The sequence below is a fragment of the Archocentrus centrarchus genome, unplaced genomic scaffold (assembly GCF_007364275.1).
Source record: "Archocentrus centrarchus isolate MPI-CPG fArcCen1 unplaced genomic scaffold, fArcCen1 scaffold_40_ctg1, whole genome shotgun sequence".
Classification (NCBI taxonomy): domain Eukaryota; kingdom Metazoa; phylum Chordata; class Actinopteri; order Cichliformes; family Cichlidae; genus Archocentrus; species Archocentrus centrarchus.
The window spans coordinates 1,934,366-1,948,278 of NW_022060266.1; the positions used below are offsets into that span (position 1 = coordinate 1,934,366).

At 44.4% G+C, this 13,913-nt stretch overlaps 1 protein-coding gene across 1 annotated transcript in view; it reads right to left on the minus strand.

Annotated features, from left to right (window-relative positions):
* Window positions 1-13,913, minus strand: part of ascc3 (activating signal cointegrator 1 complex subunit 3) — a 218,877-nt gene that overhangs the window by 50,407 nt on the left and 154,557 nt on the right. Inside the window, exons 15-20 of the mRNA XM_030724721.1 lie at window positions 13,421-13,612; window positions 12,565-12,789; window positions 11,621-11,740; window positions 11,097-11,261; window positions 7,548-7,634; window positions 7,199-7,375 (exon numbers count right to left, since the gene is read on the minus strand). Coding sequence (XP_030580581.1) covers window positions 7,199-7,375; window positions 7,548-7,634; window positions 11,097-11,261; window positions 11,621-11,740; window positions 12,565-12,789; window positions 13,421-13,612 — 966 coding nt within the window. The remainder of the gene's footprint in view (window positions 1-7,198; window positions 7,376-7,547; window positions 7,635-11,096; window positions 11,262-11,620; window positions 11,741-12,564; window positions 12,790-13,420; window positions 13,613-13,913) is intronic.

Consider the following 13,913-nt stretch of genomic DNA (forward strand, 5'->3'; position numbering starts at 1 on the left):
TGGTGATCAGTTGACAGCTCAGCTCCTCTCTTCACCTAAGTGACCAGAACATTATGGCCACAGATCTGATGAAACAATTACAAAATTTATCGTCAACCTGTGTCCTAGGGTGTCCTGGTGCCACATGCACTTACGGATATCCTTATGTTCAAACATGGTATTTGTTATAGACAAACTGTGGTTTGCACAGAAGTCCAATAAAAAAAAGCACCACTCGGGTTCAGATCAGGCAGGCCATTCCTCCCAATCACGCCCCTCCAGGTCTCACTGTCATTGTCCACATGAGGGTTGAAGCCTCCCAGTAGGATGATGGAGTCACCAGATGGAGCACCCTCGAGCACCCCGCCCAGCGACTCCAAGAGGGCTGGGCACTTATTTGGCGCATAAGCGCAAATGACAGTCAGGACCCGTTCGCTGGCCTGAAGGTGCAGTGAAGCAACCCTCTCATCCACCAGTAAAAACTCCAACATACAGGTAGTAAGCAGAGGGGATACAAGAATACCCATCCTAGCTCCACGCATCTCACCGAGGGCAACTAAAGACTGAAACAGAGTCCAGCCCCTCTCCAGGAGATTGGTTCCAGAGCCCAGGCAGTGCGTTGAGGTGAGCCCAACTATATCTAGCCAGTATCTCTCAACCTCACACAATAGCTCAGGCTCCTTCCCCACCAGAAAGGTGACAGTCCATGTCCTCATAGCCAGCCTCGATAGGTGGGGATTGGTCTGCCAGGCCTTGCCCTTGCTGCTGCCCGAAACACACTGCACCCAACCCCTACAACGCCTCCTGTAGGTGGTGGTTCTACAGGAGGGCGGGCCCATGTCTTTTCAATTCAATTCAATTCTATTCTATCTATATAGCAAAAAATCACAACAGTCGCCTCAAGGTCTTCTCTTTGGGAGGCCCGGCCACCAGACACCCTCTGTCGAGAGCTCCCTCTCCAGGCCTGGCTCCAGGGTGTGGCCCCAGTAATCCTACACCAGGCAGAGTAATCTGTTCCCTTGATGTGTTTTTCATGGGGGGTCACTGGAATCGCTCTTTGCCTGGCCCTCACCAGTGATGGTATAGTTACCTTGAAAAAGTAGCCCGACTACTGATTACTGACTACTCCTTTAAAAAGTAACTTAGTTACTTTACTGATTACTTAATTTTAGAAGTAACTAAGTTAGATTACAAGTTACTTTATTAGTTACTTTCAACAGCGGCTGGTCTTTTGCCAAAAAGTGATCGTCTGTCATAAAGTGATTCTGATGTTTCTGTGTGTTTTTATGTGTAATGTAGAATCAAGAATCAAGAATCAAGAATGCCTTTATTAGTCCCACAAATGGGGAAATTGCAGTTAACAGAACATCCATCCAAAACAAAAACATAACACAGACAGGGGGGGACAGATGTCTGAGGTCATGCAACCGTTTCACAACGGCGCTACCTTTAGCAGAGAGACAGAAAGAGATACATTGGGATAGTTAGGTTCAAAAAAATCATCTCATACTGTGTTCATAAAGAACACCTTACGAGGTTCCAAAAAACACCTCAGCAAAAAGCATATTGCACATATAAAGCCGGGATAGCAGTATGGTGGGTAGGGTCAGGGTCAGGAGGGGACGCAGACGGAGACGAGAGGGTGGGGGCATTGTGGAGCCCAGATGCCAGCTCCCAGGCAAACAGTTTGCTGATAGTGATGGAAGTTCATCAGCAGCCTTGGTACACCAGATCCAGCTTCACAAATCACAGAGAGGGCTGAGGGGGATAGCGGCCTTCACACATAGTTCTGGAGAGATATGATTGCCAGCCAAGGCCGGCTAGGGAGCCGAATTCTGATAATGCAGGTGTTGTTTTGGAACAGGCTGCTTGTTTTTTTCAACAGCCTTCAGTCTCACTGGGAAACCATTCAATAAATCCAATAATCCAAATTCATTAGTTACCGTCCTCACTGAGCAGAACCGTACCTTATCTCCAGATCGAACCCCTCTCACCTGCTACTCCCCAAGTCTACGGCTCAGGTTCATCAGGCTTTGAGTCTGAGTCTGTACCATTCTGGTCAGCCCATCCACCTGGGTCGGCAGCCTCTGCAGATGTCGAACTGCCGTCCAGGTTTTCTTGATTTCACGGTAAATCAGGTATCCTCCAAGCCCAAACAGAAAAGATACCGCTACCAGATAGCCAAATATGTAAGCGTCTTCCACGTCTTCCACCTCTAGGGCCGAGAAGCACACAGGTCTCCACGAGCTCCAAGAGTCGATGACGTATCCAACCGGGTCTGTTCCACTCGGACACGCAGGCTCCCCTTTCCCAGATCTCATAGTGGAAAAAATTCGATCCATGGTCTTGAAGGCCCAGTTTGCCAAATCCATATTGCTCTCAATCTTATTCTTATTCGAACAGTGTGCAAGAGACGCTCTCACAGCAAGCAGCAAGCAGGAAAGATAGGGAGGGCAGGGAGAGAGATAGAATGCGACCGTCCCCGTCAGAGGCTGGAGCAAGAAGAAGAAGTATTTCCTTATATTGGTAAACAGAGTGCAGTCAACATGATTTATGAAGAGCTTATATATAAAATGCAGAAATAACCTATTTTTCAACAATCTTTAGGAGTCTGTGTTATTGTACCTACATTATAATCAATCCAGAGCTTTTTGTCCACTTCAAATATCTTCATAGATCTGTGATGTTATATTTGTTGTGATTTCTGCAGCCTTGTCCCGGAGTCCAGCTTTGGTTGTTTGGGTGCTGGGGGGCTCCTGCATTAGCTGCAGCTCTGCTTCGCTCCACCTGTTGCGACTCGCTCTGTAAGTTTGACTGCGCCATGACTCCAGATTTTTTCTCATATTCGACGTAGTGTTTTTGAAGCTAGATAGCACTTTGTCGCCAGCACAGAGTGCTCAACTAACCTTGATGTTGTCATCTTTAGCTGACACAGACTCACAATAGTGCCTGTATTTCAGCTAGAAAACGCGCACCTCTCTCCTCCCTCCAATGTTTATGTTGCTGTGCTGTTATTGTCCTCATGATGAAAACGGGACTTAACTGTCACATCTGCCAGACGTCACTCCCCGAGACGCAAGAAGAAAGCAAAAATACATCTTTGTACTGAGGAAAATGACAAAAATAGTAACGCACAGTGACTTGGATAAGTAACTTTAATCTGATTACTGGACTGCAAATAGTAACGCGTTAGATTACTCGTTACCGAGAAAAAGTAGTCAGATTTGAGTAACACGTTACTAAGTAGCGCGTTATTGACATCACTGGCCCTCACCCAGGACCAATTTGCCAAGGGAGACCCTATCAGGGGGCGGAGACCCTATCAGGGGGCAAAGCCCCAGAAAACATAGCTGTTGGGATCACAGGTACACACAAACCCCTCCGCCATGATAATGTGGCGATTCGCGGAGTATTCCATCCTCTCCACTCCCAAACTCTGGAGGTAGTCTCTGATAAACCCTACTCTGTGGGGGTGAGCATCAACATCTTGGAGGATACAGTTCAGTCCCAGACTGTGGAGATATGAGATTTTAACTGGTTGCAGAATGTCATATCAATATCTCTCTGCATTGAGATTGACTCCAGTGATGACAAGCCTTGTGTTTCTAGAGAGGGAGATGTACCACCTCCACCAAAAGCTGTTACCCTATCAGTGCAGCAATCAGCATAACATTCTCTGTGTCTTCTCCACACTTTGACCCTAAGATCCAACTGCCTTAGGCAGACTCGTGGAGCAAACATCAACTGATCGCTGTAGCAAGGTCCGTGCTCATAGGTGCCGCCAATCAGGTGCCAATTAGGCACCTCATTGTCAGCACCTGGGGTACCAGAATCTCAAAACAAGAGTCAATAGCAGAATACGCTGTTTGGCACTGGCAGAGAAGATTTGGCAAATTTTTCATAGGCACAACCCACATACTAAACTCTGCTGCTTAGCCCACAAATGTATTGTCGTGGTGCTCTCTGTGGTACTGTATAACTTCCTGTTCCTGTTACAGCGCACAGTGGGGTTTTTTTTTTAGCTCAATCTGTGTAGCTTGATTAATTATAAATCTTTGATAATGACTTATTTCACAGTGTAATTTTCACTTCATCCGAAGCACATTCTTTGCTGAACCACCTGTAAATTATATTCATAGCATTCACTTAGTGTGTCTTTAGGCATCCACTAGTTTAGCTTAGCTGTCACTAACACCTTCACCTATCCCTTATGCACTTTCCTGCTCAGTGTGTCATGTTTAGTTACTCCTCAGCCTCTTTAATGATAACAAATGTAGCCTGTTTGTGGCCTTGGAGGCAAGGCTCAGACCCAGCGCCGCACCCTTGAAAATCCTACAGCTAGTCAGGCCACTGTAGTTGGTGTGGACCAAGTTAGCTTAGCTACCGTTAACTCTCCCCCAGCAGATTGTCCGAAGCAGCTGGAAAATCAGACTGGCTGGGTGACGGTGAGGAGGAAGTATAGCCCTAAACAGAAACCCCCGGTACACTACCAACCCATTCACTTTTCAAATTGTTTTTTCCCCAGTCGGCAATGCACCTGTCGAGGAACAAACTTCTTGTGGTTATTGGTGACTGTGTTTTCAGAATTCATCACAGTACAGAAAGAGCATTAGCGAAGGTTAAAAGTAATCTTCAGAGTGGACTCATCTCTGTGCTTGTCCTGCTAGACTTCAGTACAGCTTTGATACTGTTGACCATAAGATTTTATTACAGAGATTAGAGCATGCAATAGATATTAAAAGTACTGCGCTGCAGTGGTTTGAATCGCATCTATTTAATAGACTCCAATTTGTTCATGTAAATGGGGAGTCTTCTTCAGACACTAAGGTTAATTATGGAGTTCCACAGGGTTCTGTGCTAGGACCAATTTTATTTACATTATACATGCTTCCCTTAGGCAGTATTATTAGAAAGCATAGCATACATTTTCATTGTTATGCTGGTGATAATCAGCTTTATCTATCCCCAAAGCCAGATGACACACCTCAATTAGTTAAACTGCAGGAATGTCTTAAAGACATTAAGGCCTGGATGACCTCTAATTTCCTGTTTCTAAATTTGGATAAATCTGAGGTTACTGGATTTGGCCCTATAAATCTTCTAAACATGGTGTCTAACCAGATACTTACTCTGGATGGCATTACTTTGGCCTCCAGTAACACTGTGAGAAATCTTGGAGTCATTTTTGACCAGGATATGTCCTTCAATGCACATATTAAACAAATATGTAGGACTGATTTTTTGCATTTGTGCAAAATCTCTAAAATTAGAAACATCCTTTCTCAGAGTGATGCTGAAAAACTGGTTCATGCATTTATTACTTCTACGCTGGATTATTTTCATTTATTATCATCAGGTTGTCCTAAAAGCTCCATGAAAAGCCTTCAGTTGATCCAAAATGCTGCAGTGAGGTTTCTTCCTGTTAAAAGGGAGCTTTTCCTTTCAATAGTCACAAAGTGCTTGCTCATAAGGGGGGTTGTCTGATTGTTAGGATTAGGGTCTTGATCTTACAATGTAAGGATCAAGTTTAGGTAGCTGCACCTTGAGGTGACTGTTGTCATTTGGCACTATGTAGCCCCGTTTAAGGGGAAATCAACCGGCTTTCCAAAGGTATAAGATTTATTGGCAAGAAGAATTGTTACACCAAAGAAATAATCAACCAAACACAAATTTCTTTACACCAAAAGCTTTCACTTTTAAGCCCTCAGTAGTTTGTGAGATTCAGCTTTGGTCTACTTTTAATTTATACCACTCATGTTTTCACCTTCTCCAACAGAGGGGCACATTTTCCACAGTTATTCCAGTTGTTTCGTTATAAACCACTTCAAAGCTACCAATGGCTACTGAGGAAAAGGACTTCTCCTGCTTAAATATTCAGGTTTCTCATGTGACATCATGTGCACATTGCTCAAGAGTTGTCCACTGAATTGGAAGTGATACAACCACCCGTTGCTAGGGAAAAATATATTCCCCAATTGGCTGGCACTGGTTCCTGGAGATTTCTGTCTGTTGCTGGATGAAATCACTTGCAAAGACTTCCAAAAACCTCTCTGTGATTGCTTTGGTTGCTAGCAGGTTGTAGTGGTTGCCTGTAGTTTTTCATGTTTTTCTGCAAATACATCCTAACTTCTATCCCGGCAGTAGTAAAACTTGAAAAAGTGAGACGCACACTGGAAATTGAGAAGGTTCACGTTCAAAGCAAAGGCTGTGCCTCAGCGCTGCAGCCAACATGTTTCAAAGGGAGAAAATTTTACTTTGAAGGCGAACCTTCTCCATTTCCGGTTTGCGTAGACAAGTACATCACTTCCATTCAAACTACGAACGCAGCAATATGCTAGTGGCAAAACCAATCACAAAAAGGTTTTGCAACAGTGGGGTAAAACACACTCTTCCTTAGTGAAAGGGTAGTTGCCAGGGGTTTACTTACTAGTTTGTAGACCTGTGTGACTAGGACTTTGGCAGTCATTTTCCCGTGTATCAACCACTCACAACAGACTGGGAAATACCCATTTTTCCCTATGACTGGTGGCCGCCAGATAGTCGTGGAACAGTCTCTAGGCCTGTGTAACAGGCCTTCTTCACTTTTTCCTACAATATCACCACGATTTTCACATGTCCAAAATGGTGGACAGGTTAACGTCACTTGGTTAGTGGTCACGTGTCCACAAAAATTCTATAACAATTGTGTTATACTATTCCGGTTTTGGCTTCACAATCAAGGGTTAATTTTTTTCAGGAGATTTGGTACCAAGTGACAGAACTGCACTGTTAAGGCTTAAAAACACTAGACCGTTACTCCACAATCATCAAGAATGTATTGATTCTATTGGCATTTAAATATTGCTCAAGTATATGTAATTGTGTCTCTGAATGACTATTTCACTCTTTCATTGTCTTTTCAGGATTTTTGTTCTCTACATGTTATTTCAGCTTGGCACTTCTGCACTCTCTCTTTTGGTTTCAAGTGATTTAGAATTATTCAGTCAGAGTTGGTGTGGCACTTCATGGATTGTGTAACAGTGTGGGACTCCTGTCCTAATTTGAAATATAAATTGCTCCACCATAGGAGCTAATGTTTGTCTGTTGGACAAAAATATGAGCGTGTGTATTAATTATCAAATAAATGGATGATATTTTAAAACAGTTTCTTCAGTTTTGCTAAACGAGATGAAACCTTAAAATCAGTCTTGTAACGGTCTGATTTTCTGCTAGTCCTCACCTGTGCAACATATGACAGGTCTGAGATGAGCGAGAAGCTGTCCACCTCTCCTCGGCCAATGTAAGTCTGCAGCAGAATGTTGACCTTGCCGTAGCCGTTTTCCACACCTCCTGCAGATGGCAGCTCACAATAGTTACACAGCATCTGCTCCAGCTCCTCCATCTCCTCTTCACGCACCTGACAAGACAAAGCACCTGTATGATGTGGCCTACTACTGTTTTATACATGGAAAGAGTATTTATTAGGTAAACACTAACTATAATTTTTTAAGCATGGCCCAAAATATAAGTAAAATTGTTCTATTGATGAGAGTTTTGACAGCCAGAGCTCATATTGGATAATCTCTTACCTTGAGTTGTTCAAACTCCTCAGCTCTAGAGACTATATTGAGGATTTCAGCTTCTGTTCGCTGAGAGTTGAAAAGTTCATTGAATGTCTTCAACATGTGGAGGAAAGAGAAATGCTAGTGATTATTAGGTTAACCATCCATCCATCCATCCATCCATCCATCCATCCATCCATCCATCCATCCATCCATCCATCCATCCATCCTCTTCCGCTTTATCTGGGAGTGGGTCACGGGGGCAGCAGCCTAATCAGAGAAAACCAGATCTCCCTCTAATTACCACAACGAACCGGTGGAGCCAGAGCCCCAATCCATCTGTCAATCTCCCGTTTCCCTCTCCCCTCACCGGTGAACAAGACCTTAAACTCCTCCACTTAGGGCAGGAACTTGTCCCAGACCTGGAGTGGGCACTACACCCTTTTCCGGCTGAGGACCATGGCTTCAGCCTTGGAGGTGTTAATTCTTGTTCCTGCCACTTCACTCGGCTGTGAACCACTCCAATGAGAGATGGAGGCCACCACCCGATGAAGCCAACATGACCACATCATCTGTAAAAAGCATAGATGAGATTCTGAGGCCACTAAGGCGGAAGCCTTCTACTACTTAGCTATGCCTAGAACTTCTGTCCATAAAAATTATGAACAGAATCAGGGGCAGTCCTGGCAGAGTCACACCACTGGAAACAAACTCGACTTATTGCCAGCAATGAGGAACAAGCTCTCATTGCAGTTGTACAGGGACTGAATGGCTCTTAACAACTGGCAGACACTCCGTACTCCCACAGCACCTCCCACAGGTGTTAATGTTTGCAGTCAAATGCCTTCTCCAAGTCCACAAAGCACATGCAGACTGGATGGGCAAACTCCCACGTACACTTAAATATCCTGGAGCAGCTGAGGAATGTGATCCCCCAATAGTTGGAGCACACCTTCTGGTCCCCCCTTCTTGAGTATGGGAACCATCACCCCAGTCTGTCAATCCAATGGCTGCACAGAAGACTGCAGAGGCATGTCAACCAAGATAGCCCTACAACATCCAGAGCCTTCAGAAACCCGGGGTGAATCTCATCCATCCCGGGGCCCTGCCACCAAGAATTCGTTTAAATACCTCAGTGACCTCACCGCCAGTGATGGGCGAGTCATTCCCTTCATCCCCAGACTCTGCTTCCTCTACAGAAGATGTGTCAGTGGGATTAAGGATGTCCTCAAAGCATTCCTTCCACCACATTCCACTTGGCCTGCCGATACCAGTCAGTTGCCTCAGGAGTCCCAAAGGATAACCAAGCTGATTGGACTCCTTCTTCAGCTTGATGGCTCCCTTCACCTCCGGTGTCCACCATCTGGTTCTGGGATTACCACCATGACAGGCACCAAGCATTTGGCAGCTGCAGCTCTGTGCTGCAGCCTCAACAATGGACATGTGGAACATGGTCCAAATCAACCATGCCACCTATGGTGTCCTGGTGCCATATGCACTTATGGACATCCTTATGTTTGAACATAGTATTCGTTATGGACAAATTGTGATTTGCACAGAAGTCCAATAACAGAACACCACTCGGGTTCAGATCAGGCAGACCATTACTTCCAATCAAACCCTTCCTGGTTTCACTGTTGTTGCCCACATAAGCGTTGAAGTCTCACAGTAGGATGACGGAGTCACTGGATGGAGCACCTGCGAGCACCTCACCCACCCACCCACCCAGCAACTCCAAGAAGGCTGGGCATTCTGAACTGTCATTCAGCATGTCATTCAAACGGTGTCATTCAAACGGTAGTCAGGACTAACTCAGGCTCCTTCCCCACCAGAGAGGTGACATTTGATGTCCCAATAGCCAGCCTTTATAGTTGGGGATTGGTCCATTAGAGCCTCTGCCCCTGGCTGCCGCCCAACACACATTGCCCCCGACCCCTACGATGACTCCTGTGGGTGGTGGGCCTACCAAGGGCAGGCCCAAAACTCCTCTTTGGGCTGCACCCAGCTGGGCCCCATGTGCTAAGGCTTGGCCACCAGACCAGGCAGCTGCCAACCACCAGAAACCAGGACATGTCCATGTGTATTAACTCATGAACTAGTCCAGATGTCTTCAAGCTGCAAATGAGATGCGCACAGAGCTCATTTCTTCTATAATTTCTGAGGATCTTCAGGGTGCTTGGGCAGTTGTTGCACAGGAAATAGAGTGGGTCATCCACCAATCGAAAGGTGGTTTGATCCCAAGGTCCTCTAGTCTGTGGGCAAGATACTCAAATTGTTCTCGATACATCCATTGGAGTGTGTGTGCATGTATAACAGAAAATCTTTGAATGGGTGAATGTGGCATGTAGTAAGAATCACTTTGAGTTCTCAACTAGAGCAGAAAAGCACTATATATGTACTGGTCCATTCACCATTCTAAATGTGACAGCAAGGCCAGCGTCAGTCTTCAGACAAAAACCCTGTCACTGAGCATTTAGGAAAAAGCAACATGCTTGGACAGAAGCTTACAGACCTTCTGCAGTCTTCAGTTTCTTACTTGTATGCAATTATTAGTATTTAAGTGACGTTTATATGTATGACACCACAGTCAAAATCTTTCCATATACATATGGAAAAAAATCAACTCTAAATTAAATGTAAAAGTTGATCAGTTTTATGTGCTGTAGTGCTGCATATAAGTGCATGGATAAATACAGTCCTATCAAAATGGTGTCAAACTCTACAGCATTGCATACAATTTAGGATAGAGTCTGTTTGCATGGTGGGATATCTGGTTGACTGGGCATCTGAATCTACCTCTACACATTGTGGGAAACCCATCACCTAGAGGGCTGACTTAGCCTCTGAGGTGATGGTCAGTATTCCAGGGTTTCTGGTCTATTGAAATGTGATCCAGGAATTCAGTTTTCAGTCACTGTTTATGAATGCAGATAAAGTCTAAAAAGCTAAATTGTTGTTAGATGACAGTCTGAACAATTGTATGATTTGGGTGGCAGTGGCACAGTGGGCAGGTGCTCACCTTGCAACTGGAGGGTTGCTGTTTTGAGTCCCCGTCTGAGTGCATGCTGTCATTGTGTCCGTGGGCAAGACACTTAACCCACATTGCCTAAGTGTGAATGTGGTTGTGTGTTTGGTGGTGGTCGGAGGGGCCGTAGGTGCAAATTGGCAGCCTCTGTCAGACTGGCCCAGGGCAGCTGTGGCTACATTAGTAACTTACCACCACCAGGTATGATTGAGGTGTGAATGAATAGTGCATGAAACTGTAAAGTGTCTTTGGGTGTCTAGAAAAGCACTATATAAGATTATTTTTTCCTATCCATAGAGACTTTACTGAAATGCAGCAAAGCCTACTCAAACACGACAGACCCAGCAACGGGACTACAGACTTTCAGTGCTAAAACTTTTGACCCCCTTGCCTGCAGATTCTACATATTTAATGCACATGTCTGTTTTGTTCACCTGTCTGTGTGGACATGGAAAAAACCTACCTCTATGATACTTTATGTGATACAGGACTTAATCCTCCACAGTGTGATCCGTGAACTGTATGATGTAGTCAGCATACAGTGGGTTTACCTCTATGGTGTTGTATTTAATGTAGAAGTGGCTGGCAGTCCTGCCAAGGTCTGTAGAAGCAAAGTAGCCGGTGCGCTCATCAAAGCGGATCATCCTGGCCTTATCCAGCTTCCTGCCTGATTCCACCACCAGCTCCTTCCTGTACAGCTCCAAAGCTGGATCCATCTGAAACAGTTTCATAATTTGCTTTAACTTCAGCAGTTATACCCAAAGAATAAGAAAGACCACCCCCAAAAAATTCAATAGTGACAAAAAGTTATTTTCTAAACTTCTGTTTAAAGCATTGTGTTGTGATTTTTTTAATTACTGGACCCATTTATTTCATTTTAAATGTCCACAGTTAACACATCTTACATTACGACCTCGTCTAATATTTAATGCATCCATTCATGATTTTGGTGTTGTACAGTTAACATTGTTGCATCAGCTGTCACCCTGTCCTCATCACAAAATCCTGGGGACAGTCCTGCTCTCCTGTGAGCATAAAAAGATCCACTGGCAAACAAAAAAGAGACGTGACCAACCTGATAGGCCTTGTGGTTGATGCCGTATGCCAGTGGGTTGGCCCTCATGCGAACATAAAGGTAAGTGTAACTGAGCCACTTCACAGCTTCCTCCACATTGGTGATGGTCCCCAGAGCGATCTGCAGGATGAGAGAGGAGGGAGACGTGCCTGAAGAACACCGACTGATCTGACAGATGACTGCCACCACCTAGTGGACATTACCTGAAAGCACACTTACAAACAGCCTTGTTTCTGTCTGCTCGGTCCAACAAGGCTTTTTATTAACACTTGTGCACCATCCAGCCTCTCTTAGCTCAAAGTGCCATAAACAGAAAAACAGATCCAGGCTCTCTGGTAACCTTTACTTCAGACCAATGGGTTCTGTTTTCCTGTCATAATAATTACTTCAGGTTACTAATGGACTGATAAATGAGCTGACAACTTCACAGTGAAGTTTTCGTCTAATCATATATGACATTTAAGATTTTTAAAGGGGTGCAATATTAACATCACTGGTACTTTAACACTTATTATTTCATCAGTTGCCGCATTTTATTATTATTTTGTGTTAAACAAACCTGAACATGACACAGGGGATAGTTTTCCTTTGACTCCATTTGTTATGGGAAAAAAGAAATACAGAAACGTTTTTATAATCAATGAAAAAAATAATTTAGAGTTTAGCACTGGCTGACTGTCAGTCAGGAGGGACCTGAGACTATTATCCTTAAATCCCTGCAACACCAAAGGACTGTAGCTTCACAGACTGAAGTGCTGTAGTGCAGTCATTTAAGGTTGTTTGGGCTTATTTTTGTTCATAGGTGTATTGTTGCACAGTGCTGGTTCCTAATCTTTTGGCCTGCCACAGGTGCAAAACATGCAAATCTTTCTTCTGCACAGCAGATTTTAGTTTTCACAATGAAGAAGAAAAGGCTACTTTGGAACCGGAAGGAAACTGTGTACCTCAGCATTGAGGTTGTCAGCCAGGCTGTCCAGGAACTGGCTCTCTATGGAGTTCTGCTGGGTGAGAAGGGTCAGGTAATGGCTCAGCTTGTCGTGGGTGGTGATGATGGTGCCCTCGCCGTGCTTATCAAACTGTGGACGACCTGCTCGTCCAAAGATCTGCATGACATCAAGGATGCCCAGATCCACCATAGAACCACGTTTGGCATCATAGATCTGAGTCCCCTGTATCAGATCCAAGAGACAGACATGTAAATATAGGTGGAGACAGCAGCTCATTTAGACAGAATAATTAACTTGTTACATCAGAGATTAGTAAATAGGGTTGGACTGTGATATACTGGACAGCTAAGTCTCATTGTGAAGCCTCATATTTTCAATCACCTCCATCTCAGCGTTCTGAATCGCACCTATTGACCCAGCAATGCCAAAAACTGACAACACAACACTGGTATTGGCATGAACCGAATCATCACATTAAACACTGGTACTGGCACATCATTTCACAACTGCTTTGTCCCTCTATTATCCAGGTGATTAAGGAAATAATGAACCTTTTTTTTTAATGAATCAAAGTACACATTTGTGAGCCTTGAAAATTAAGGAGCCACTTAAAAGCCCTTAACTATTTAATTTATATTTTGCTTCAGAGGTGTTCATTATTAAATTTGCAATGAAAGAACCCAATACAAAATAAATGGAGGTCTCAGCTCCCTGAAGGACTCAGGGTAGCTGCTTTGTCTGCCTGGTAAGCACGCTTGCTTAAATTACGGGTACACGTGCGGGGACAAAACTAAGAGGCACATTGAAATACATTGTCAGAAAGCAGTAAAACAATAAGTTAGACATTCAGGACCTTGATGATAACAGCGTGAGCTGGCAGGTTCACTCCCCAGGCCAAGGTGGCAGTACAGACCAGCACTTTGAGGTGGCCTTTGGAGAACATGCTTTCCATCAGGCTGCGGTCAACGCGCAGCATACCGGCATGATGGATTCCAAAACCTTCTGGAAACATCTCCTTCATCTGCTTGTTCCTGGAGCGCTGGATCTGAAAGAAGCGGTCAAAGAAGGTATTTTAAGATGAGGAAGAAAAGGTCTGGAGAGAATATGAGGGAGAGGAGTTGTAATTGTTTATTTTTCCCAAAACAACAACAATCTAGAATAAAACCCATTTTTTTGTACGGGTACACGTGAGTGTGTGAGCAGAAAATAAAGGTGAACCAGCAGCTCTGTAACACGGGCCTAACAAAAATGTAACGATCAACTTAGAAAGGCACTTAAAGCAGAGTGTAACACATTCCACACAGGCGTAGACGTGCTACACCTGTCTCAAACAGCATCTGCAGCTC